We start from the raw sequence: 26,904 nt of genomic DNA, 5'->3' as shown, positions 1-26,904 counted from the left end.
TCCCTCATTCACTTTTTTTTACTTTGAGTACTTGGTTGTATGCGCTTCTTGTGCAAAATTGCAAAGCAGGTTTACAATCCCAGAGAACATGCATACGCTCAGGGCAGCCATCAGAACATTTTGGGCCCCTTACACAGCTTCAGGCCTGAGCCCCCCCCCCCCCCCGAGCCTGACCAACATTCCCCAAGGCTTGCCCATGGGCCATCCCACCAAATCCACACACCGGGCACCTCACCTGTATGCACTCAGCCCCCCCCCTCAATCCGGTATATATGTCAGCCCCCCTCAATCCTGTATATATGCCAGCCCACCTCACACCTGTATAGATGTCAGCCCCCCACCTGTACTTATGTCAGCCCCACACATACACAAATCTGTAAACACACAAGCCTCTGGCCCCTCCCTTTCCTTCAAAGCCCCTACTTGTAAAGGAAATGTTCCTACCTAGTCCCAGCTCGTTTTCACAAAGCTGACATGTTGCTGACATCATGGCTGAGTGAAGACGTGCTAGATCAGAGCTACCGACCCCCCACCGAGTTACACCAGCTGCTAATCACTATCCTTGCTAGCCACTGCGGTATGCCCGTTACCAGAAGGAGGAAGGCACAGGGAAGCTTGCAGAGCGTTCAGAGCGTTCAGAGAGGGAGAGGGAAGACAGCAACGAAAAAAGCAAAGGCAGCAGTAAACTGCCAAAAGATGGATCATTACCTGACGGATCCTCTGGCTGCACTCAGCGCCTCTCCCACCTCTCCTGTCTCTCTCGTTCCCTCCCCCGCTCCGAGGACGGTGGAGCAACAAGACTCTCCGCTGGCTTCCCCGCTGGCTTCCCCTGATCTCAGAGCTCCACTGACGGCTGTTACCGTTCATGCCGCTGCTGCTGCTACTACTGCCGTCCGCGCCTCCTCTGATTCACGCTCCAGCTCTGTGACGGCTTCTGGGACACTCACTGGTTCACTCACTGGGTCACTGCCGGGACTTCCCTCCCAACCTCCCCCCCAACCTCCCCCCCAACCTCTTACAGTCCAGATTGACTCAGACCTGCGAGCATTGCTGCAAGCATTGCCGACTAAAGCAGACATTGAAGCCCTTATCGGTCGTCTGGAGGAGCAACACCGAAGGGACTTTGCTGAAGTGAGACGGGACGTGCAAGTCCTGTCGTCCCGTATGAACACCAGTGAGGCATCACTTGAAGGGCTGCAGCAACGACTTACCAACTTAGAGACGCTGCAGGACACCCACATACAGACATCAGCATCCATGCAGCTCCGTTTGGAAGAAATAGAAGACAGGAGCCGACGCAATAACTTACGGCTACGAGGACTGCCAGAGGTCACAGGCATGGAAGACCTGACAGCGAAGGCAATTGCGATCTTCCGACAGTTGACAGGTGAGGTTATCCCTGTAGACCTAGAGTTAGATCAGATACATAGAGCACCGGGTCCAAAGCAGTTAGACCCTAAACGGCCACGAGACGTCATATGTAGAGTACACCGTTTCACTCAAAAAGAAACCATCGCCCGTAAGGCCTGGGAAGTAGGTGCAGTGGAATACGAGGGTGCATCAATTAAAATTATGCCTGACTTATCAAGAGCAACGCTTTACAGAAGAGGACTGTTACGACCAGTCCTGGATATAGCCCGCCGCCAGGGAGCTACATATAGATGGGGATTTCCCCTTTCAGTTATATTTAGGAGAGACAAAAAAACTTTTATTCTCCATACACCAGGCGATCTGCCGGCTTTTTTTTGTTTTTATGGACACCGAGCTGATCCAAATGCCAGACTGGCTGCAGTCCATTCCACAACCGATGCACCGCTTGGGCCGCTTGGTTTTCAACGGCACCGTGATATAGTGAGGGAATGAGGGAGTCCCTAATCATGCTAAAGGAAAACCGAGTAGCAGTACAGCAATAGTACAACACCGGATAAGACGATTATACATTTTTTTTTTTTTGTTTTTTTTTTTTGTTGTTTTGGACTCATGTGAACTTTACAATATTGGCTGTTGAACAATATTAGTATTGTCATTTGTTCCTTTTCCCTTTTTTTTTTTTTCTCTCCCTGTGGTTAGCAATTGTATTACCCCCTCCTTTTTTTTTTTTTTTTTCTCCTCTCCTCTGTGGGGAATCCCCACTAATTGCTCCTGGTAAATGCCCCTAGTGGAACTCCTGGGAAGCACATTGGATAAATAGACACATGGATATATGTATGATATATGTTATGAAATATGTATGATGACCATATTTGTTACCTTGTCTGGTGCTTTCTTGTTAGTAACCTCTCTCTGACTATCTAGTTATTGAGAACTTATTGCAATGACCCTGAGTAGTATTTTTTTTTTTTTTTTTTCTCTCCCTCTCTCTCCCCTTTTTTTTCCCCCTCTTTTTCTTTCCCTGGGGGGAGAGGGGGGGGGGGGTTTATTTGAATTTCCTTCCAGGATTGAGACCTAGGGTCGATTAAGGGATAGGCCTATAGGATTTAGTGCTTCAATGCTGGAATAATTGCTGTTTATTATTGTTTGACTTATTTCCTATTAAAGTGTTATATTTACTTAAGGGTATTTACACTAAAGGGAACTATTATATATTGAGAATATGTATATAACCTCTCCCAGGGAATGTAGGGGTTGGATGAGGGCCATTGCTCGATAGATATACCAGTTGCCTCAGTGTTCCCCGCCTAGCTGCATCTAGGCCTACCATGATTATGAATGATGAATGTATGAGATGCTTAAGAGGGAAATGGCTCTGGGTTCCCCTCTACTGAATAAGCTCTCCAGTGTGATAGAGGGTATCAGCCCCAGCTGAGCAGAGTGCCCTCTCTTACTGCGGAGGATGAGATGCTTGGAGACGTGGAATCGAAAATCTCAGAGAGGAGTTTTCGCTATTCCCTTAGTTGAGATGAGGTGGGGGGGGGTCGAGGCGGGGAATACTGAGGTAGCGACACTGGAATGATAAAATGTTCCTTACGATTCGATGCCCCGGGTTGAGTCGATTTCTGGTGGTGAGCTATGGATTAAGAAACCGGGTCTAAATCATCACTTGGAGAGAACAAGTAAATTATCTTAAAGCTAACCCAATTCACTGGGAGAGGTACTTATCAGGGATATGGGGGCCCCCAACACGGGGCGGGGGCATTTCATGCACAGGAAGACATGGAGGACAGGGGGAATCCGGGGGGGGTCTGCTCCCCCCCCGGTCAGACAGGCCCCACCTTGTTTTTGGGGGGTGTCGGGCTGGGGGGGGCTGCAGACCACTCCGGTTAATATTAATATTACTTTGAGATTATTGTTATTGAGTACCACTACCCGAAATACGGGTGGTAAAATGGTGATGTCTTTGGTTTAAGCTTAGCAAACGCTTTGAATATATATTCCTATAAGGATAGAGGTGGGGTGGGAAGGATAGGGGTGGGGGGGGGATATGGGACGCTCTCACGGAGTTTGTCCTACACACTTCCCCACATAGGTCGTCACACAAGCCCCCCAATTCAGTTGGGGGAGTAGATGTGACTTATTATTTGGTGTTTACCAATTTAGTGGTTTGAAGTAGAGTGGCGTGTGGAACGGATTGTTTCCGTCCCCCGCTCCATTTCTCTTTGGATTTTTTTTTTTTTTTTTTTTTTGAGATGGATGGCCTTAAGGTGCTTTCACTCAATGCCAAGGGACTAAATACCCCAGAGAAACGGAAAATGTTGCTACACGACCTGAAGGCCTCTAAAACTGATATAGCATTCATACAGGAGACTCATTTTAGAGCGAATAAGGTACCTGTACTAAAGAACAGATTTTTTCCTGAAAGGTATATAAATGCCACTAATAAATTTGCTAAAGCCAGAGGGGTATCTATTCTCCTATCTAGTAAGTTTTCATGGGTATGCAGTAAATCTCTGTTAGATGAAGGGGGACGTTTTGCGTTTATAAAAGGGCTTCTGGGCGGAGTACGGGTGACTCTAGCAACGATTTATGCGCCTAACGATCACCAGGATATCTTTATCCGTCGAATATTGGTCAAACTAATGGACTTCATGGAAGGCCCACTGATCTTGGGAGGGGATTTTAATGTCCCCCTGACCCCCCAAGTAGATACATCATCAGGGAAATCATCAGTTTCTATAAGCTCCCATAAACGGATTAATCAGGCTATACATAATGCCCAACTCATCGATGTGTGGCGCCTTCAGCATTCGGGCGAGAGGGACTACTCATTTTATTCTCCACCCCACAAGGTGTATTCGAGAATTGACTTTTTTTTTAATCCCCCACGCCCAGTTGCATGCTGTTCGTGAAACCTCTATTGGTTCGATCACGTGGTCCAACCATGCCCCTATATCAATGACATATGCCTTATCACAGGTGGCTTCACATGCAACTCGCATGTGGAAATTGAATGAAAGCCTCTTGCAAATCCCAGAAGTAGTATCAGAAATTACCAAAGAATTGCCTCTATACTTTCAGACAAATCAAACTCCTGACAGTAACCCAGGCATAGTATGGGAGGCTCATAAGACAGTTATACGAGGCATTTTTATTAAACACGGCTCTAGAATTAAAAGAGACAAGGAACGACAATTAAATCTGCTCCTGACCAAACTTCAAGCTACAGAATCTAAACACAAAAACATACCTTCTCAGGTAATAGAACGAGAACTAGTCGAAATTCGGACACAAATCAACGACCTTCTACAATACAGAGCTAAGGCGGCATTGCAGAAATGCAGGAAAACCAGTTACGCATATGGGGATAAATGTGGGAAAATATTAGCTAAGTTAACTAAGGAACAAAGACTCCAATCATACATACCACATATTATGTCCTCAAAAGATCAGAAAATAGCTTTGCCAATGGAAATTTCGAAGGCTTTTCGAGACTTCTACGCATCTCTTTATAAAATACCATCTGTTACAAACCCCCAAACATTGATAGATGAATATGTGCAATCAGCTCAAATACCTACTATTACCCCTGAAATTAAAATGGAACTAGACAAACCAATAAGTTTAGAGGAACTGACATCAGCAGTAAACTCTACAAAACCAGGAAAGGCCCCCGGTCCGGACGGTCTTACCCTGCAATACTACAGAACCCTGCTTCCTATATTAGGACCCTTTATGGTAGACCTGTTTAATGGCTTGGGCAACGACGAGACCCTCCCTAGAGATATGTCAAAAGCATATATATCCGTTATTCCGAAGGAAGGCAAGGACCCGACTCTATGTGGCAGTTATAGGCCAATCTCCCTTCTAAACTCGGATATTAAATTGTTTACTAAAATTCTGGCGACTCGTTTAGCAATTCATTTACCAGATTTGGTGCATTTAGATCAAGTAGGCTTTGTTCCTACTAGAGAAGCAAGGGACAATACGACTAAAGTCTTAAATTTGCTACATGTGGCTAAAACTTCCCACACACCATGTGTATTCCTCAGCACAGACGCGGAAAAAGCATTCGATCGGGTGAATTGGCAATATATGTTTACGGTTCTTCGATATCTGGGCCTAGGAGATACGATTATTCAATGGATTACTACAATTTACTCACAACCTATGGCTCAGGTTAAGGTAAATGGGGTCCTTTCGGATCCCTTTCCTATATTAAATGGCACCAGACAGGGATGTCCGCTTTCCCCCGTGCTATTTGTTCTGTGCTTAGAACCATTTCTAAATAGAATTCGTCGGAACCCGGACATCCAGGGCATAAGTGTCGGAGGTGATCAGTACAAAATCTCGGCCTATGCGGATGATATGCTCTTTTCATTGACAAATCCTGCTATCTCCCTCCCCAACCTACTACGTGAGTTTGAGACCTATGGACGTCTATCCAATTTGGAAATTAATTTCCATAAATCAGAAGCTATGGGGATAGGGATACCCCTCTCTATGCTGTCTACATTCAAGTCTAGTTTTAAATTCAAATGGACAGCGACAGCTTTGCAATACCTAGGCACTTATATCCCGACGGAGACGTCTCGCATATTTGAAATGAACTTCCCATCACTGTTGTCAAAAACCCGTATGCTTTTAGAGACTTGGAACAGGGGCCTGTATTCGTGGTTTGGCAGAATTAGCCTATTAAAAATGAGTATCCTACCGAAATTTCTGTATCTGCTCCAAGCCCTACCAATTAGAATCCCCATATCCTATCTTAAACAAGTTAACGCACTTTTTATCAAATTTGTGTGGGCGTATAAGAAGCCACGATTTTCTTTTCATTTAATGACCCTACCTAAACAACATGGGGGACTAGCTTTCCCAGATATCCGAGCATACTATCAGGCAATCCACATAGGTAGAATTGTAGATTGGTGCCGCCATAGTCGATCTAAACTATGGGCTTTGATAGAACAGGCCCAAACATGTATCCCACTCTCAAAGGCCCTGTGGTGCTATGACCATCTCCAACCACCATTGAAAAGTCACCCACTAATAGGGACGACGCTCCGTATAGGATCGGTAGCTAGTAAACAATACTCTCTTTCTTCTTCGGACTCTCCGTTATTTCCTATTTTAGGGAATCCACAATTCTCTCCCGGCCTCTGCCTTCACACGTTCGGCAAACTACGCCGGACGGGCATAACTCAAGCATCCCACTTTTTAGTGAATGGCAGATGGCCTTCCATCAAGGAACTAATGACGGAGGAGGGTCCCTTCAAATTGACCCTCTGGCCAGCACTTCAGCTACGACACTTTCTGGATACAATACCTAATAAACGTAATTTCACCCGCTCCCTGACGAGATTTGAAGAATATTGCTCTGATGAAGGCAATATAACGCGGGTCCTATCTAAAATATACACCATGCTGAATTATCCGACAACTCTATCACATCCGTCGTTCTTGGAAAAATGGGAACAGGACCTACAACGGAAATTCACACCGGCACAAACCCAGAATATATTTAGATTAGCGTGGAAGACATCAATCTGTACAAAAACACAAGAATCTAACTACAAATTACTGACGAGATGGCATTATACCCCTTATCTTTTGCACCAATACTACCCTGATACCACTGATATCTGTTGGAGATGCTTGGGGGACAGAGGTACACTACTCCACATATTCTGGTCATGCCCCAAACTGACTAACTTCTGGACGACAGTCCGGGAAGTGTCTCAAAAGTTCACGGAATATAAGATACCTGGTGATCCGGCATTTTTCTTATTACATGTCTCTAATATTCCTGCCAAATGCTATCAAGAATCAATTCTGGGGCATCTTCTTAATGCTGCAAAGTCCTGCATTCCACTTTACTGGAAAAAACAATCATCACCAACGGCAGCCGACTGGCTACGTAAAGTGATAGACATTAGTAGAATGGAGGACTTGCTGGCGGCTGAGCGAAACCAACAAGACAAGTACTTCATGACTTGGAGTGGTTGGAAACAGTTCATAAATTCTACGGAGGGAATAGCCCTCCGTAGATAGGAGACTCATGTATGAATGCTATTCTTTACACACCTTGGCCATCCCTCTCGGCTTGAATTTTTTTTTTTTTTTTGTGTTTTGTTTTGTTCGGTCTTGTTTTGTTTGTTTGTCTGTTTGTCTGGTCTTGTTTTCTTTGTTAATCGATTAGAAACAGGAAAAAAAAAGAAACGAGCGTAGTTGGGTTTTTTTTTTTTTTAACCTGAATCCCTTCTATATATGTCTCTCAGTAGACAACAAAGGGCGGTGCCGGTTGGGGACTGGCCCTAAAACAACTATACTGAACTCTATTGTAGACATAAACAGACGGGTTTATATTGTAGTTGTAATCCATATGTTATATTGTTTATTTTTTCTGTTGTACCGACCTGGCTTTGCCCGTTGTGGGTGTTAATAAAAGTTATATTTGAAAAAAAAAAAAAAAAACATTCCCCAAGGCTTGCCCATGGGCCATCCCACCAAATCCACACACCGGGCACCTCACCTGTATGCACTCAGCCCCCCCCCTCAATCCGGTATATATGTCAGCCCCCCTCAATCCTGTATATATGCCAGCCCACCTCACACCTGTATAGATGTCAGCCCCCCACCTGTACTTATGTCAGCCCCACACATACACAAATCTGTAAACACACAAGCCTCTGGCCCCTCCCTTTCCTTCAAAGCCCCTACTTGTAAAGGAAATGTTCCTACCTAGTCCCAGCTCGTTTTCACAAAGCTGACATGTTGCTGACACAGGCGCACAGTACAAGCAGCTCATATGAGGGGTGCACATGCACATAGTAGCCAGAGGTGGCAGTAAAGAGCTCAATGTCTGAGCTTAATGACAGAGAGCAGCAGAAGCTGCAAGATCATTTCTATAGTGCACAACACGGCTCCCCTTCACCTGTCCTGCCTTCTTCTGGCCTGGGCGTGCTCCCTACATTTGTCCATTACAACCCCCCCCCCCCCGTCCCTGATATTATACGCTGTAGAATAATTCAAAACAGATTATGAAAGCTACACAAACCTGACCACTTTGCAGCAATGTCCCTATGGCTCAGTCAGGTTAATATTCTAGCTGATAATCCCTACCAGTCAAACCGTTCAGAGCACAAACATCTACTTGCACTTCTCCTCATAATTTGCATCCATCTGCTGTACAGGGTAGTTTTGGTAATAAAAATTAACAACTGAAGGGATCCAAGGCAAAAGACAAAGGGTCACCATACTGGAACTGCAGTATTCCTGAAGCAATTAGGGACATGCTTCCTAGGGTAGTTGGGATGTAATGAGAAGCTGCATACTATGAGGCTAGTACCCAGCTGCCCACATGCCAGTCCTAACAGTGGAGGGTCTTTCACCTGGCTGTAGATCACTTGCCCATCTAACCCTGCCTCCTCATGTGGGGGCGCATGAGCTGCTAAAGGAGGGAAGCTGAGGAACCTATTTTTCCTGGGTCTGTCCAGGAAAGATGGGTTCCTCAGCTTCCCTTCCCACTCTCTCAAGAAGTTATTAGAATTCATGATCTACTATCTGAATACTGTCTGAATTTTCCTAATGAAATATATGGGGGGATTGTCACTCTACAACCATCGGTAGTGGTACAATATACAGTACATATGACCCCAGTCTTGGATAATTCTCTCTGTATGGGTGTGGTCTATTCTAGGTTTGACCATAATCTCCTTCTAATAAAACAGTTGACTGTACAATGTGTGACAATAGTTACATAAAATTAAATTACAAGCAGATGGTTTTTTGCAGATATGGAGTTGGCCATTGGCACCCTAAGATATGAACAAACTTGATAATGTGTAATGGAACAAGAGTTTGTTACCTTTTTGCGTTGGTTGTAGAATTTATCTGACAGTGCAGCAATTATATTTATATTTCAATGTAAAAATTTAGGCAAATTACATTTATTAGGTTGTTTTCTGGTCCTTATAGGAATACTACAGAAAAGTATAGTGTATTTAGAATATATGATGTGGGTAGTTTTTAGAAAAATAGAATTTATAAAATCATATTGGGCAATATACCGTATGTGTAATAGAATAAAACATTCTACAGAAAGGGTTAATATACATTTTGACTGTATTTTCAGCGATCTTGAAAATACCATACATACAAATGCAGATTTGGTTGTCGGATGTGATGGTGCGTTCTCTGTTGTACGAAAGCAATTTATGAAAAAGCCACGTTTCAATTACAGTCATGTATATATTCCTCATGGTTATAAAGAATTGACCATTGTACCAAAAAATGGAGAGGTAAGTGTGCAAAAAAAAACATAGTATGCTTTTTATGGTAATTGTTGTTTTATCTTAAAAATCTTTGATCCAAAATAATGTAATTGTGCCTGTAAACCTAATAGCTTCATGAATCGTGAATTTGCAATATTTATAGTGTGTACAATGCTAAATATTTGCTCATTTCTATAAATACCAATACAAAAAGTTAATCCAGTTACAAGTCATCTTGAAGACACAGTAAAACACCAGAAAAGCAAATTTGCTCTAAGACTTGGCTTATGCTTGCAGTTAAGGGGTCCTTGAAGTAGCAAAGACAGCAGACAGGGGTGTACACTTACTGTGGCCATGATGCTTTGCAGTAAAATTATCCCCGTTTTACATTTGGTGGGCAGTAATGTAATGCCCACCAAATCCAACCCATTCAATGTGATTTTGCGAAGGTGGCACCGTTTTTCAGGAGATAAATTTGGTAGTGAGTAAGTAACATATTGCCTTCTCACCGCTCATCACGTGATCCTCTGTGGATCATTCCTCAGAGGGTGACGTGTATAAATGAGTGCAAAGTGTTTGTAGGCAAAAACAAAAAATTCTATGCAACAGTGAAAGTTCTTTTTTTTTTTTTTTAAATTTACTATGTAAGGTATGTTGTGACTGGTACTCTTGGTTTATATAATAACAATCTACTGTATAATCCAAGTTGCAGACTGCTAGCAATGTAAGAGAGAGAGAGAGAGTAGGATTTTGCCAGGGATGGGATGGGGGATGGGATGGGGCTAGCTTGTAGATGCAGGATAGTCTTTGAATACTAAACTGAGAAATATGGAAATGCAATAAACCTGGTATACACAGATTTATCTCTTAAATGATGGTTTAACCACTTGACCACTGGGCACTTAAACCCCCTTCCTAACCAGACCAATTTTCAGCTTTCGGTGCTCTCACATTTTGAATGACAATTACTCAGTCATGCAACACTGTACCTATATGAAATTTTTGTCCTTTTTTTTCACACAAATAGAGCTTTATTTTGGTGGTATTTAATCACAGCTGGGTTTTTTATTTTTTGCGCTATAAAAGAAAAAAGACCGAAAATTCTGTAAGAAAAAAAAAAAAAAACAGCATTTTTCTTCGTTTGTTATAAAATTTTGCAAATTAGTAATTTTTCTTCATAAATTTTGGCCAAAATTTATACTACTACATATCTTTGGTAAAAATAACCCAAATTGGTGTAAATTATTTGGTCTTTGTGAAAGTTAGAGTCCACAAGCTATGGTGCCAATCTCTGAAAATTGATCACACCTGATGTACTGACAGCCTATCATTTCTTGAGACCCTAACAAGCCAGGAAAGTACAAATACCCCCCAAATTACCTCTTTTTGCAAAGTAGACATTCCAAGGTATTTAGTAAGAGGCATGGTGAGTTTTTTGAAGTTGTATTTTTTTTTTCCCACAATTCTTAGCAAAATAAAGTTTTTTGTTTTTTTTTTTATTTTATTTTTTTTCACACAATTGTTATATTAGCTGGTTATTTTGCGCACACACAGCATATGCATAGCACAAATTACACCCCAAAACACATTTTACTCCTCCTGAGTATGGCGATACCACATGTTTGAGACTTTTACACAACATAGCCACATAGAGGCCCAACATGCAGGAAGCGCCATCGTTCTTGGTGTTCTGGAGCATAAATTGCACATATAATTTCTTGACTACCTCTTACACTTTTGAATGCCCTGGAGCACTAGGACAATGGAAACGCCCCAAAAATGACCCCAATTTGAAAAAAAAACAACCCAATGTATAATCTGAGGCATAATGAGTCTTTTGAACATGTCATTTTTTTTCTACAAGTTTTTGTAAAATGTCTAAAGAAAATTTAACTTTTTTTTTTACAGTTGTTACAAAGTTGTCCATTTATATAATATTTCTAACACATAGCATGTACATACCAAAAATTACACCCCAAAATAGATCAAAATACCACATGTGGGAGACTTTTACACAGCCTGGCCACATAGAGAGGCTCAACATGCAGGGAGCATCTTTAGGTGTTCTAGGGGCATACGTTTCAAATCTAATTTGACTACCTATTACACTTTTGTGAGGCACTGTAGTGGCATGGATGAGAACTGATGTGGCATGGATGAGCATGAATGGGACTGGATGAGCCGTGGCTGAGTATGGCTGGCTGAGCATGGCTGAGTGGGGATGGCTGGCTGAGCATGGCTGAGTGGGGATGGCTGGCTGAGCATGGATGAGTAGGGATGGCTGGCTGAGCATGGCTGAGTAGGGAAGGCTGGCTGAGCATGGCTGAGTATTGCTGAGTAGGGATGGCTGGCTGAGTATGGATGGATGGCTGGGTATGGATGGTATGTATGGATGGCTGAGTGCTGGTGTGGGCACTACACATCCAGCCCACAGCGCTGTAGCACTCAAACTCTCCCCTCTCCTCTCACACTGTACCGATCTGTATAGAGAGGGGAGAGAGGAACCGGACGTGACGTCGGTTTGTTTACATGTGATCGCTCCATCATTGACGGAGCGATCACGTGGTAAACGGCTGCTGTCATGCGCGGGAGCAAGATTCTGGGAGGACGTCCATGCACGCCCTCCCAGAATAAGCCGGCCGCGCTGTAGCCGTCTTTTTCGGCTATGGCCCGGTCGGCAAGTGGTTATTTTGTCCCTTCTATTTCTGTATGTGGATGGTGGCCATGAATCTATTTCAATAAAAAAAAAAAAAAAAATAAACCACAATAACCTACCCTTTTCCTAATTGGTATACTGCTGTCACATGACCCAGCTCTTCTGCAGCCTTTCTGCAGGGAAACCTAAGCAGGAGGAGCTTCTAGTCATCTGCTGCTAGTCACATGTTTTGAAATTTAAAAAAAAAAAATACGTTTTTGGAATATAGAGTAAAAGTAAATAATATCAAAGGGTTTTTAATTGTCATATAATTTAATATTTAAAATCAAAACTAATCTATTCAATCTCAAATCTAATATTTTTTGGCAATAACATGGTGTGGCCAGATTTCTGCCAGTCACAGGCTGTATCATGCCCCTCCAGCCTTTGTCTTAGTATAACAGGGAAGTGAAGCCTCCATCAGTCTACATGTCCCGCCCCCATTGTGTTTAGCTGATTAGTGGGCATGGAGGAGGGAGGCAGTGGACTGTCATTTACCACTGTGTATATGTCCACATGTGTGGCTCTATAGTCACATGGCCTGCTCAGATGTGATGGGTAGGAAATGCTCAGCATAGAAACTCACTGAAAACTGAGCATGTGCAGAATTGCCACCGCAGCTGCAAAATCCCTAGCTGAATTGGGGACATTAACTGAAGGTGGAGATGGAGAACAGCAGGATCAGCCAGGTTTTTTTTGCAGAATACAGAAAAGTCTCATGGTGACAGGGTGAGTGAGCAGCATGTAATACAGCATTTGCTGACTGTTTTTTATGATTTGGCTTTTAGTGACACTTAAGTGCACCAAATTGAATAAAAATAAACAGGATATTCCCAGGATCACAGTTGAGTAGGGGACTTTTTTTGTAGTCTGTACAGTCTAATTGTTTCCCTTTTTTTTTCCCCCAAGTTTGCTATAGAGCCTAACTACTTGCACATATGGCCAAGAAATACATTTATGATGATTGCACTTCCTAATTTGGTATGTATATCCATTTTTTCATGTATAAAAGATGTTAATCAGATTTCCTTAAAGTCCAGCTCCAGTGAAAACTTATTTTAGTTTTGAATATTGCTGGTAATTGTTACAATATTAGCCATGTTTTCATTGCTGCATGTGCTTTTAATGATATTAGTCACCAAACAGGAAGTAAGGCTGTGTCCCCAATATAGACACAGACAGCACTTTAATAACAAAGTTTTTATTATCTGTGTCTCTGTTGGAGAGCTTTTGTGCACTTTCCTTAGCTACCACACAGGGACGGAGGGAAAAATCTCACCAATGGTTACAGTAACAGCATTAAAAATCACATGAACCCTTAGGTCAAAATGCTAAATGTTTGGACTGGTGTGCTTTGAGTAAGATTGACGGGTACTAAATAAAACAATGTCTGATTGTAGTGGTTGATTTTCACATAGTCAGATGCTTGCTTTTATTTTACATTGGAACAATGACCATATAACTGGTCTATAGGAACAAGACTTACTGTACATTTTCTTCCTTCTGATTAAATTCTTACATTTTACTCCATGCACAGTGGGAATGCTTCCCTTACATAAACTGTATCTCAGTAAAGATTCTGCATGGGTTTTTTTTTTTTTTTCCTGAAATTTTACATCATTATTCTTTAAGACTTTAGGAATCTGAAAAATAAATTCAGTGTGTAGTCTTAGGGGTGAATATTCGTTCAAAATGATTCCTCTAAAGATTCAATGAGATTTCTCCATCCAAATGATACCAACCCACATGCCTTTCAGCACTGGTTAATGCTTCAATAGGGGCCCCCTTCCCAAAGTACTGGTGCCTAAATGTTTTTTGGGCACTACCAGTGCACCTAGCCTTAAAGGGATTCTAAAGGCATTTTTTAAAATAACAAACACGTTATACTTACCTGCTCTGTGCAATAGTTTTGCACAGAGCATCCCCGATCCTCCTCTTCTAGGGTCCAGCGCTGGCATTCCTGGCTACCCCCCTCCTTCCTGCTGAGTGCCCCCATAGTAAGCTGCTTGCTCTGGGGGCTCACTCCCAAGCCAGCTCTGTGTCCATTGACAGCTGCCCCCCCCTCTTCCTCTTCAATGGCTGTGACTAAGAGCAACAGGAGCCAATTGCTCCCGCTGCTGCTTCTGTCAAATGAGAGAGAGAGAGTCGCTGCTCTTGTTTACATCTCTGGATTGAGATTGGGCCCCACTAAGCATTTCGGTGGGTTGGGGGCTGCATGCAGGGTTTTTTTTTTTTACCTTAATGCACAGAATTAAACTTGTACCTTTTTGTAGAACCACTAAAATCAAGTGGCCTAACCGGCCAATAAAAAAAAAAAAAAAAAAAATGCCTGAAGAGAAGTTGGCACAGTTAATTTTTACTATAACATGTATGTTTATCAAAAGCAGGATTTTGCCCAATTGATATCCAACCTTGAGTGATACTGCTAAATTTCTAAGTTTACATAATTATGTACTTTTGAAGTTAACTGATCCAAATTATACTGTTGCATTTTAAAGCTGCTGTGTTTCAATATATACATTTTTAAAATGTATAATGTGGTTTTTGGTGCTCTGTTTTTCTAAACCCACAACGCATCAAAATGTAGGTTACCGCACACTTGGTGCCTATTCACACCAGTACTATACAGTGGGGTACAGTAACGCATTTTAGTGTGATGCAGAGGATTTATTCTGCAAGGTACAGCAACACAACTTCCTAACACACCTGTATAGCGAGCCGTACTATCAGTGTTAATTTTAGCAAATAAAACCTTTTAGTTACTAAATGAATACTATTTTAGTCGACTGAAATACGACTAAAACTAAAACAATTGAGATGACTAAAATATGACTAAAACTAAAATGGCATTTTAGTCAAAAGACTAAAACAAAATTGAAATTTGACTTCAAAATTAACACTGGTCTGTAGTGCTTGTTCATACCTCAACACCTTAAATAATGTGAGATTTTTCACTCCAGCAGTATATGAGTTTGGAAATTGTAGAGAAATGTTAACTAATGCATTACAATTTAATTACACTCATTAGATTTTAGATGACTAAAATGAGTTTTAGTCGACTAAAATGTACTGGAGATTTAGTCGACTAAATACGACTAAAACTAAAACAATTGCAGAAGACTAAAATAAGACTAAAACTAAAATGCCATTTTAGTCCTAAGACTAATGCTGCATACACACGGTCAGAATTTCCGTCAAAAGTGTCATGGGAGCTTTTGGTCGGATATTCCGACCGTGTGTATGCTCCATCCAACTTTTTCTGTCTGAATTTCCGCCAGCAAAAGATTGAGAGCTGGTTCTCTATTTTTCCAACAGAAAAAGTTCTTGGCGGAAATTCCGTTCATCTGTATGCAATTCCAACGCGCAAAAAAACATGCATGCTCAAACAATTCGACGCATGCTCGGAAGCATTGAACTTCATTTTCTCGGCTCGTCGTAGTGTTGTACGTCACCGCGTTCTTGATGGTTGAAAGTTCAGGGAACTTTTGTGTGACCGTGTGTATGCAAGCCAAGCTTGAGCGGAATTCTGTCGGAAAAACCATCCAAGATTTTTCCGATGGGAATTATGCTCGTGTGTACGGGGCATTAGACTAAAACTAAATCGAAATTTGCTGCCAAAATTAACACTGCTTACTATGCATTGCTGCGAGCTGCGCTGGGAAAAATGCTACAGGTACAATATATGATCTTCTGTGTAGAGTTGGGCCGTCTATTCAAATGGACTGCTTTAATGCATCGTATGCTAACACGCAACTTAACATGCATTAAAGTGGTTGTAAACCCTTACATATACCCAGTGAAGTGACTAGCCTAAGGTGATACAGAGATGAAACAAATCCTCCTACATAATTTGTAACTGTTTATCTCCAGTCTTCTCTTCTCCACATCCATTCAAAGTCCAGAATTTAGAGAGCTTGTCTGAGCTGTCATAAAAAGGGGTGTGGAGAGCTGATGTTACTCTGCAGAGCTCAGTGAAGAGAGCTGATTGGAGGGAAGGGGGACACCCCCTTCACACAGCACACAGGAACAAAGCTGAGGCTGTCAATCAGCTGGAGATTCCTCCCCTGTCACGTTGCTTTTTTTTTCTCTTGGTGTCAGAAAAACTTGTCAGAAGTGTTTCATGCTGTTAGCAGAGGAAAGAAAAAAAGACAGAAATGACACTTGGTGTTCTTAACTGAGACAAGTACACACTATAGAGGCATATGCCTTTGTTCATATTTCATGTCTTGAGGTTTACAACCACTTTATGTTAAAGGCACCACAATGACGCTTCAGGGGTGTGAATAGGCCCCAAAGAATGTGAAAAGATGCTTAAGAGTGCAACAAAGTCAGTGGCCCATACCTAATATGTTCTAGTTACCAGTCCCCAGGAAGGATGAGTCCAAAGAAGGGCAACAAAGCTAATAAGCGGACTGGAAGACCTTAGTTCTAAGGAACCACTACAGACATTAAACTTATTCTCCTTGTAGAAGAGACTCTTAAATTGAGATATGATTGCAATATAGAAAAATCTAAATGGTCATTCTAGCATAGGGAGAAAACTATTAAGTTTCAGGTCACTTAAGAAGACAGTTGGCCAGTCATTGAAGCTGCACGGAAAGCAGTTTAATCTCAAACTGCCTAAAGGGTTCTTTACTGTTTGAGCAGTAAGGATGTGGAACTCCCTTCCACAGTTGGTGGTGTCAGCAAACCTTGTATATTGCATTCACAAAGGGATAGGGGAAATGGTATTAACCAAAATATAAAAATGTACACACACACATACACACTGAACTGGAAGGACTGGTGCCATTATTCAGCCTTACGAACTATGTAACTATGTTCACTTGCTTTCCCTACAATGACATTTTTCAGATCTTTTTACTTTGCCATTCTGCATTTTCTCCTTTTTAAGAATAAGTTTAAAACGTTTTTAAATATTCCCATAAATATTTAAAAAAAAAAAAAAAGGTAATACATGGAGACGCAGTTTTTAAAGAAAAGCATCCTTGCTTGAGTGCATCCTGTTTGTTGATTAAACCAGATGGGTCCTGTTTTGATTAACTCTGCTTGAGTATACTACACGCACATACACCCCTTAGCACAAATAGACTTTTCTATCTTCATTTCACAATCTTTCTTCTTCTTCTTTTTTTTTTTTTTTAATTGTTACATTTTCAGGATAAAACATTTACTTGTACACTTTTCATGCCATATGAAGACTTTGAAAAACTCCGCACAGAGGATCAAGTGCTGCACTTCTTCAAGACATTTTTTCCAGACTCGGTGGATTTAATTGGAGAGTAAATATTTAATTGAATATACCTTTAAATTGCAAAGTATTTATTTAACAGATACATAAATTTGTTTTCGTGTTTTTGTATAGTTTTTTCCTCTGTAAAGTTGCTGCAATTTCTCGTAGACCTCCAATACCAGAGCAGACAGGGCAACCATTGCAAAGAATTTACATTGTAAATGTCAGCACCTCCACAAAGTAGTATGGGCTTTAAAAAACATGGGCCAATGATGTGGACAGGTTAAGGCCCTTATTATGTTGGGCAAATATTTTTCTGAGGTACACACACATTTCTTTAATGGATATTTCTGACTACACAATGGCATCATGTACTGTATATTGTGGTGGTGGTGGTGGGGGGGGGGGGGCAGACTATCTAAGTTTATACTGTCATGAAGATAAGTCAGGAAAGGAAGCTTAGCAGCTTTATTTCAGATGAACTATTTACACTGGAAATATTTTAGCAAACCTTTTAGCATGCTTGTACCCTTTTATGTTTCGAGCTTTAGGCCCCTTTCACATGAGCTTGCTCATCGGCTCCACCTGTCAATTTTTCAGGCGGACCTGATCAGAACGTCCATTCTTCCCTATGGACAGGCAGGTATAAACTGACTTGTGTCCAGTTTATGCCCTTCAAGTTCATCTCCAAGTCCAAATTAAAAAAAAAAGTTGGAAGAAAACTCAGTCCTCTTCCACTTAGGCTGAGTGGATTGGAGATAGTTGGGTGTAAACAGACAGCGAAGTCAGTTAATTTCTGACTGCTCACACAGCAGAGTGGGCTCTGTCTGTGTCTCCTCTGCAGAAAATGGATGTATCATCCGCCCGCTCTGCTCTAATCAACAGGGGAGCTATGAGTTGAACCCCTGCTGATCAGAACAGAATCTGCCAACTGTGAAAGGGGCCTTTGATCATCCTGCATGTTGACATGATAATCTAAGTTTTTATAAATTCTACTACACAACAAAACCATTAGAAACAGTTACAAGGTGGCTTGTGTAGCAGTTATATTTGTTCTTATTTTTAGCAAAAGTGGAGTTTTCTTTTAGTGCCGTGTAGTGGTCAATTTTAATGCTTTATTTTCTGACATTCTTTTCTAAGGGATAAATTGAAAAAAGATTTTTTCTTGCTGCCACCTCAAGCTTTGATCTCGGTAAAGTGTTCTTCCTTTTGCTTGGATAATAAATGTGTTCTAATGGGAGATGCAGCCCATGCAGTGGTGCCATTCTATGGGCAAGGAATGAATGCTGTGAGTTCAATTTTTTTAAATTCAAGTAATTATTCCTAATATTTATTTGTTAAATTGTAATAAAACTATTTACTAGTTCAACAATGACAGTCCGCAAAGCTTAAAGTGTATCCAAAAACCAAAACCATTTTTTAAATGTTCAGTGTTGAATGAGTTAGCATTTCTATCTATTTTGTATTGCTGTCTGTGTCCCCATTACAAAGATTTATGCTCTCTATTTGTTATGATGACCATTTTCACCCAAAGAAATGAACAGATTAATTGAACATGTGTTGAATGTGTGAATTTCAATTTATGTCTGGCTGGCTTAACTGAAGGAGCACAAATGACAGCCTGAAAACACTGTTGATAATCTCAAGGCAGTGGCTTTGTGTTGTCAGATTGCACCTGGAAGTGATATTACTGGCAGGATTTCTAGGTAAGCAACTTTGCAACAGATTCACAAAAATGTTTAGCATGCGTTCCACTTCAACATTTTAATGCCTTAAATATATATTTAATTTGTTTTATAAATACCTGGTTGCAACTTTGGTCATTACATCCTGCCAATGATTTTTTTTGCTTAAGCAGATACTATAGTGTAATGGATTAAACATTTAAACAGTTAAATGAAATAAACTTATTGTTTTGCATACATCAATAAAGGTGATCTAATGCCCTGTACACATGACCGGTTTTCCCGTCGGAATAAACTCCTGAAGGTTTTTCTGACGGAATTCCGTTCAAGTTGTCTTGCATACACACGGTCACACCAAATTCCAACTGTCCAGAACGTGGTGACGTACAACACGTACGACGGGACTAGAAAACAGAAGTTCAATAGCCAGTAGCCAATAGCTTCCGTCTCGTACTTGCTTCAGAGCATGCGTCTTTTCTGGTACGTCGGAGCAGCATACAGACAAGCGGTTTTCCCGATAGGAAATGGTTCCGTCAGAAAAATTTAGAACATGTTCTCTTTCTAGGTCCGTAAGACTTTTTGACGTAAAAAGTCAGATGGGGCATACACACGATTGGAATATACGATGAAAAGCTCCCATCTGACTTTTTCTGTCGGACATTCTGCTCATGTGTACACGGCATAAGTATCCACTTAGACCTTTTTTATGACATTTTGTTTACATCAGTATTTTTTGCTAGAAAAATTGTTAAAACCCCCAAACATTATATATATTTTTTAAAGAATAAAATGGTGGGCTTTATAAATGTTTTTGTCGCACGGTATTTGCACGGAGTTTTTTTTTTTTTTTCAAACATAATTTTTTGGTTAAAAATCCACTTTTGAATTTTAATGCAAAAAACAGAATATATAACCCAATTTGTTTGTAAAATATAAAAGGTGATGTTATGCTGCGTAAATGCCAAAACCTGTCATGCCGTAAAATTGCGCACGCCGTGCAACAGACAAGCTATGTAAATTTTACTATTCATGGGTGACGTATTAAAAGCATTTACAGGTTACCACTTTAGATTCAGAGGAGGTCTAGTGCTAGAATTACTGCCCATGATCTGGCATTCATGGTGATACCTCATATGTGTGAAATGATTGCTGTTTGCGTGCATGCAGGACCGATGTGCACGTTTGCCTTTGCATGCATGGGGGGATGCGGGCACTTAAGTTTTTTTTTTTTTTTTTTTTAAGGAGAAAAGAAACAGAATACAATAAACATGTCACAGTAACATTTGGTGATTATATAAGGATCAATACTGCTGAAACACAAGGATCATGTCTTGGAGAAATATGTGGTATTAACATTGAATCAATCATCCTTCTTTGAACTGAAGTGAAACCAATCTTAAGGGTTGTGTGGCATGGAAAGCAATTGCTTTTAGAGCAAGAGTGAATAAGGTTTGTTGAGTCCATAGCATCCCAGGCATGGGGGTGTCCCCCTTGGAACTGCTTCATTTAATTGCTATAAATTGTTATGTAAGTAGGACGAGGAGGCTGGGTTTGTGTTGGTTGTTTCCTGCCCCGAGTGTCATGGCCGGCTTGTGTTGTGCAATAGATGGCATGGCAGGGGATGGTGTGTGGTATATGGTGATTGTGATGAACCATCAGATTAGAGCGAGAGGCATGAGTGAGGAAAATTAGAACAGAGGTTGGGAGTAGAGGTGAAGGGTCAAGAGAGGGTAGAAGAAAGGATAGGAGGAGAAGCAGTCCCTGGGGTAGACCGGGTCATCTAGTAGGGGGTTGTGGTCATTGCTCCTCACTTATGTGCAGGAGCTGCTAAGGAAGTAAGAGTGTATGACCAAAGTTGGAGGGTAAGTAATGTTCAACCCAAGGACTCCAGAGTTTTTCATATTTAGGGATCCTATCTAGCAATACAACATCTATTTTAGCATTAATCATAGCTTGTGTTATTCTGTTTTGGGCTGCTAGGACACAGAGGGTAGGGGTTTTCCAGGCTCTCGCTATTGTTTGCTTGGCAGCTTTAGTAACCTGGAGGCATAGTTTGAACTGTTGGTGGGTGATGGTTGGTGGTTTCAGGTTTAAGAACGCCATTTTGGGGTCTGGTTCAATGTGTACATTACACAGTTTTGACAGGATACAGAAGATATCAGACCAGAATACTTGTACCACTGAGCATTCCCATCATATATGCAAGTGTGTGCCTGGTGAGTCGCAGCCACGGAAACATTGGGGGGGGGGGTATTGTGGAAGCAATTTAGATATCTTGATTGGGACCAAGTGGGGACTTTATAGTTGGTTTCTAGGGTGACAATATTTTGTGAGGCCGACTTGGTGGCTTCCCATATGTGGGACTAGTCTGCGGGGTCTAAAGAGGTGTTGCGATCTCTCTCTCTCTCTCTCATTTAGCAACATAGGATGGAGGATTAGTAATTTGTTGGTAGCAACAGTCGTTTGTATAGGTCCGAGATAAGTCCTCTCCTATGTCATATTTGCAGGTGTGTTTGAAGTGGGTAAGCTGTGGGGCAGCGGAGTCAGGAGGGATTAGGGGGGTCAGGAATTGTTTGAGCTAAATATAACGGAAGAGTTCCAGTGGGGGATGCCATGTGTTTCGCAGAGAGAAGGAAACAGGAATTTCTTTTTCATACATCATGGGACACAGAGTCAGGCTAATATTCATTACCTGCTAGGTTATACTTCATCATTAGGTGAATGGACACTGGTAGACCAAAGGTCTTCAGACAGGAAGTGATCCCCTATATAACCATTCCCATACAGGAAGCACTTCAGTTTTTTACCAGTGTCTGCAAGATCGATGGCACGGTTTGTTTGATCTCTCTGAACTCCAGGTCTCTAGTCCCACAAAAGGTTCCAAAAATGAATCAAAGGATTGAGTGATCGGATCTATTTGACACAGGCTTTTATGCTTAGATAAATTGTACCTGAGCCTCGCAAAGAAGACTCAAGATCCTGCGAGGAGGCCTCCTGGTGCTGGACCCTGCAGAGTGGAAATCCTGGACACTACAGCGCTAAGGCATTTCCTGCAGGTTGCTGTACAGGTCCAAGGGAGTGGACCCTAAGCATGAAAGGGTACCCAGTTCTTGAAGGTCCAAGTGACAGGAATCCGCCGTGAAGGGTGAAGATTGGGCCCTTAGTTTCTAAGTGGCCCTGAGCCTGCATGGGTAAGTAAAACAGCTTTATTTTATTATTGTGGGGTGTCCCAGTGATTGTAACAATCAGTCAAAAGGCTGGACACCTGGGTGCGGTGACCATACAGGGGAGTTCTGGGCTAGCGGTGGGTGTTTGCAAAGTGTACCTTTTTTTTTTTTTTTGCTTGTGTCTGGCTGTTTTTTACCTGTATGATTTCGCCTTGGTTCGCCATGGCGCACGTGTGTTCGCAAAAGCGCCGCAGGGTTCAGCAGTTTGTTTGGCAGCCATGGCACACGCGGCTTTGCCTGCACATGCGCCATAGCCTTTATCTGGGGTGCACAAAGATTTGCGTTGTACGCGAATACAGTCACGCTCACCGGGACTGCGCACATGCGTGTGCACACATGCATAGAACGTTTCGGCGCACACCCAGCTTATTTAAGCTGTGCAGGCCAAGCATGTGGTGCTTCCAGAAGGCAGCTGTGGGACACAGAGCAGGCTCTGAACAGACACTTGCAGTGTTTCATTTTTCCTTACCCGGGTCACGTGAGTCACCAGGTGTTGCTTGGCAGGCTAAAGGTGCTTAGTAGGACTGTTGCATAGGGGCTTGGTGAGCCCTTTTATAGGGTCTCCCTTCTGAGGTGTTTTAACTACACCCAAGTACTTTTTGTTTTGCAGGCATTGAATGTCCTCCAAAAAGAGGAGTGGGACTAACACCATAGGGAAGGGCACCCCTATGTCATCAGTAGTTCCTGATGAACCTAATCATATCCCTAGTGTTGTATCCCCTGAAAGACCAGAGGCTCCCGGGCAGTCTGAGCCACTGTGCTTATCTGGTATTGTGCCTACAGTCAACGCTGCTGCTTCACCCTTTTTTCACTAAGGATGAACTATCCTCATCCCTAGGCGGGTTAGAGCACAGGATTGCCGGCATGATTGTGTCAGGGTTGGGCTCAGCCCTTCCTTCTCTGAGCTGGCCGCTCAGCTGTCAGCTAATTGCCAGCTCCTATCTCTCCACAGCTACTCAGCTGTTGATATCCTGCTCGTCAGCCCTGCCTACTTAAGCTGTCCAGCCAAGAGGATCTCTGCCTTCGCCAACCTCACAGAGACTATCTCCTGCATTCCTGTTAAGACTTGCTTGGCTGACATCCCTTCTGGCTCCAGATCCTGCTTGCTGTTTTACTTTACTCATCTCCGGCTCCCTGATGTTTGGCTTGTCTGACTATCCATTCCGGTTCCTGAACTCTGGCTATGTTTTGACTACATTTGTTCTATTTACTTTTATTATTAAACTAGTGTGATTTAACTGTACTTCTGTCTCAGTCTGATTTCATGGTTTCTGACAGATTGCCTCCATCCCGCAGGGTGGCAGGAAGCGTGACAGATCCCCCTCCCCGGAGTCTCCTAGTCTGGAGCAGGAATGGCTTGAGGATGGGGAAGAGCTGAAAGCTCAGGATTCGGTGGAGTGCCCGGCAGATGAGGCTGCTTCCGAGCAATCTGAACAAGAAGATATCCAGTCGATGTCTTCCTCTCAGTTGCAGAGGCGATTGATCCTGACTCTGACCGAAATGGTTTGTACTGCCTTTAAGTTGCCTCTTGCAGAGGTGACTGAGCCTCCCTGGTCCTCTTTGGGATCTCTGAGACCTTTTCAGGTCGCACAGACTTTCTTGCTACGGCCCCTGTTGGAACAGGCGGTGTATGCTGATTGGGAACATCCTGACAGGACTTTTTTTGCCTCCTAAATGGTTTTACCTTTTATATCCCATGGATGAAAAGTTTGTTTAAAAAAATGGAGCATGCGAGCAATAGATGCAGCAGTCTCTTACTTAAACAAGAACTTAACTTGTCCGGTAGATAACGCACAGGGCTTGAAAGACCCTGTTAACAAGAAATTGGAATTATTATTAAAAGCTTCCTTTTTCTTTGGCCAGTTCAGCTATTTAGCCAGCTGTTGCAGCAATTGGTATTTGCCAGTCCGTAAAAGATCAAGTCAAACGGCTGATAGGCCTAACCAGGAGGATGATCTGCCTGAAAGTAAGACGGATATTCTTCGAGCGCTGTTTTGCTGTTGATGCTTTAAAGGATTCAGTACAGCAGGTTTCTCGTCTGGCTCTTGTCTGTACATATGCGCAGACTTTTATGGCTTAAGAACTGGTCAACAGAGCTTCCTTGTAAAAAGTTATTGGCAGGTTTCCCGTTTCAGGGGGAACGTTTTATTAGGTGATCACTTGGACAAATATATCTACAAGATTTCCAGAGGAAAGTGTTCTCTACTTCCTGTGAAGAAAAGCACCAAACATCCCTTGTTTAAAAACCCAGGGACTGCTTCCTCAAATGTCTGTGTCAGGGCGATTCCACCGCCAACAGGGCGCTAGGGCCAGGGGCAAACTGCAAGGCCAGGGCCAGAAAAAGCCCTGGGTCCAAAATTCTTCTAAACCCAGTACCAAGCCCTCCTTTTGAGGGGACGCCCCCACTCCATCGGGTGGGGGGGGGGGGCTGCTACACTTTGCAGACATTTGGAAAACAACAATTCAGGACGAGTGGGTCACCTCAATTATATCTTGCGGTTACAAGCTGGAGTTATGGGGGGTGCCCCCTCAAGTTTCTAAGAGCCAGCGTTTACTTGGATCCTCTAAAAAGAAACGTATTGTGTCAGGTACTACATCATCTAGTGCATCAAGGAGTGATTGTAGAGGTTCTGGTACCTGAAAGGGGCACAGGGTTTTACTCAAACCTGTTTACGGTTCAGAAACCAAACGGGGACACAAGGCCCATTCTGGACCTAAGGTATCTATTGATACAATCCTTTCGGGTGTAGTCTGTCCTGCTCAGTAGCCATCTCACTCCAGAGGGGAGACTTTTTAGCCTCCATCGATTATAAAGGATGCCTACTTACACATACCTATCTTTTCAGCCTCATCAGAGGTTCCTACGTTTTGCAGTAGAGGAACGTCATTTTCAGTTTGGCTCTACCCTTCAGGCTTGCTACAGCTCCCCAGGTGTTCACAAAGGTCCTAGCACCAATACTGGGTCTTTTAACCACTTCAATACCAGGCACTTAGACATCTTCCCGCCCAGACCAATTTTCAGCTTTCAGCGCTGTCGCAATTTGAATGACAATTGCGCGGTCATGCAACACTGTACCCAAACAAATTTTTTATCATTTTGTTCCCACAAATAGAGCTTTCTTTTGTTGGTATTTGATCACCTCTGCGGTTTTTATTTTTTGCGCAACAAATAAAAAAGACTGAAATTTTTTTTTTTTTAAAGTTTTTCTTTGTTTCTGTTAAAATTTTTTGTAAACAAGTACGTTTTCTTCTTCAATGATGGGCACTGATATGGCTGCACTGACAGGCACTGATACGGCGGCACTGATGGGCACCAATGAGGTGGCACTTATGAGGTGGCACTGATAGGCAGCACTGATGGGCACTGATAGGTGGCACTGGTATGCGGTACTGATGGGCACTCGTGGCACCGATGGGCATTCATAGGCGGCACTGATGGGCACTCATAGGTGGCATTGATTGGTACATATGGGTGGCACTGATGGGTACTTATGGGTGGCACTGATAGGTGCCACTGATGGGCACTGATAGGGGGGCACAGATGGGCACTGACAGGTGGCACCGATGGGCAATGACAGGTGGCACTGATGACACTGGTTGGTGGCACTGATAAAATTTATTGGTGGCATTGCTGGGCATAACTAAAACATAATGGTGCCAATCAGTGCCCATTTGTGGGCACTGATTGGCACAGATTGGGCACATGTGGATGGCCATGGGGTACATACCTGGCCATCCACATGTTGCCCCTTCCCTGGTGGTCCTAGTGGCGATCCCTGGTGGTCCAGTGTGGTGATCTGAGGGGGGGCTGCGCTGATAAACAATCAGCGCAGACCCCCCCGTCAGGAGAACCGCCGATCGGCTCTCCTCTACTCGCGTCTGTCAGACGCGAGTGAGGAAAAGCCGATCAACAGCTCTTTCTATTGACAGCGTGATCAGCCGTGATTGGACACTGCTGATCACGTGGTAAAGAGCCTCCGCCGGAGGCTCTGTACCAAGATCGGTGGAGCGGTGTGTCAGGCTGACACACCGCTCCACCGATTGCCGCGATGCGTGCCCCCATGTTATCCTGCTGGACGTCATATGATGCCCAGTCAGGATAACGGAACCACTTCCCGGACGTCAATCCGCTATAGGGCGGGCGGGAAGTGGTTAAGGGCCCAAGGGATCCTGTTGCTCGGGTATCTGAATGACCTCCTGCTCAGAGATCACTCAGTGCAGGCTCTAGAACAGAGCATAATATACACAGTGAGGTATTTGAAAAGCTTAGGCTGGATCATAAATACTGAAAAGTCAGCCTTGAGACCAGCCCAAAGTCTAAAATATTTAGGTCTGATTCTAAACACGGTCCAAGCAAGAGTATTCTTGCCACCCGTAAGGATCTGTGCCCTGAAGGATCAGGTGCGTCTTATAAGGG

At 42.8% G+C, this 26,904-nt stretch overlaps 1 protein-coding gene across 1 annotated transcript in view; it reads left to right on the top strand.

The window, feature by feature from the left end:
- The window catches only part of KMO (kynurenine 3-monooxygenase), a 124,321-nt gene that overhangs the window by 71,285 nt on the left and 26,132 nt on the right, over positions 1-26,904 (top strand). Inside the window, exons 7-10 of the mRNA XM_073627511.1 lie at positions 9,509-9,674; positions 13,252-13,323; positions 17,503-17,624; positions 18,716-18,863. Of these exons, the coding sequence (XP_073483612.1) occupies positions 9,509-9,674; positions 13,252-13,323; positions 17,503-17,624; positions 18,716-18,863 (508 nt within the window). The remainder of the gene's footprint in view (positions 1-9,508; positions 9,675-13,251; positions 13,324-17,502; positions 17,625-18,715; positions 18,864-26,904) is intronic.

The sequence above is a fragment of the Aquarana catesbeiana genome, linkage group LG04 (assembly GCF_042186555.1).
Source record: "Aquarana catesbeiana isolate 2022-GZ linkage group LG04, ASM4218655v1, whole genome shotgun sequence".
Lineage (NCBI taxonomy): Eukaryota > Metazoa > Chordata > Amphibia > Anura > Ranidae > Aquarana > Aquarana catesbeiana.
This window is presented reverse-complemented; position numbering and strand designations above follow the sequence as displayed.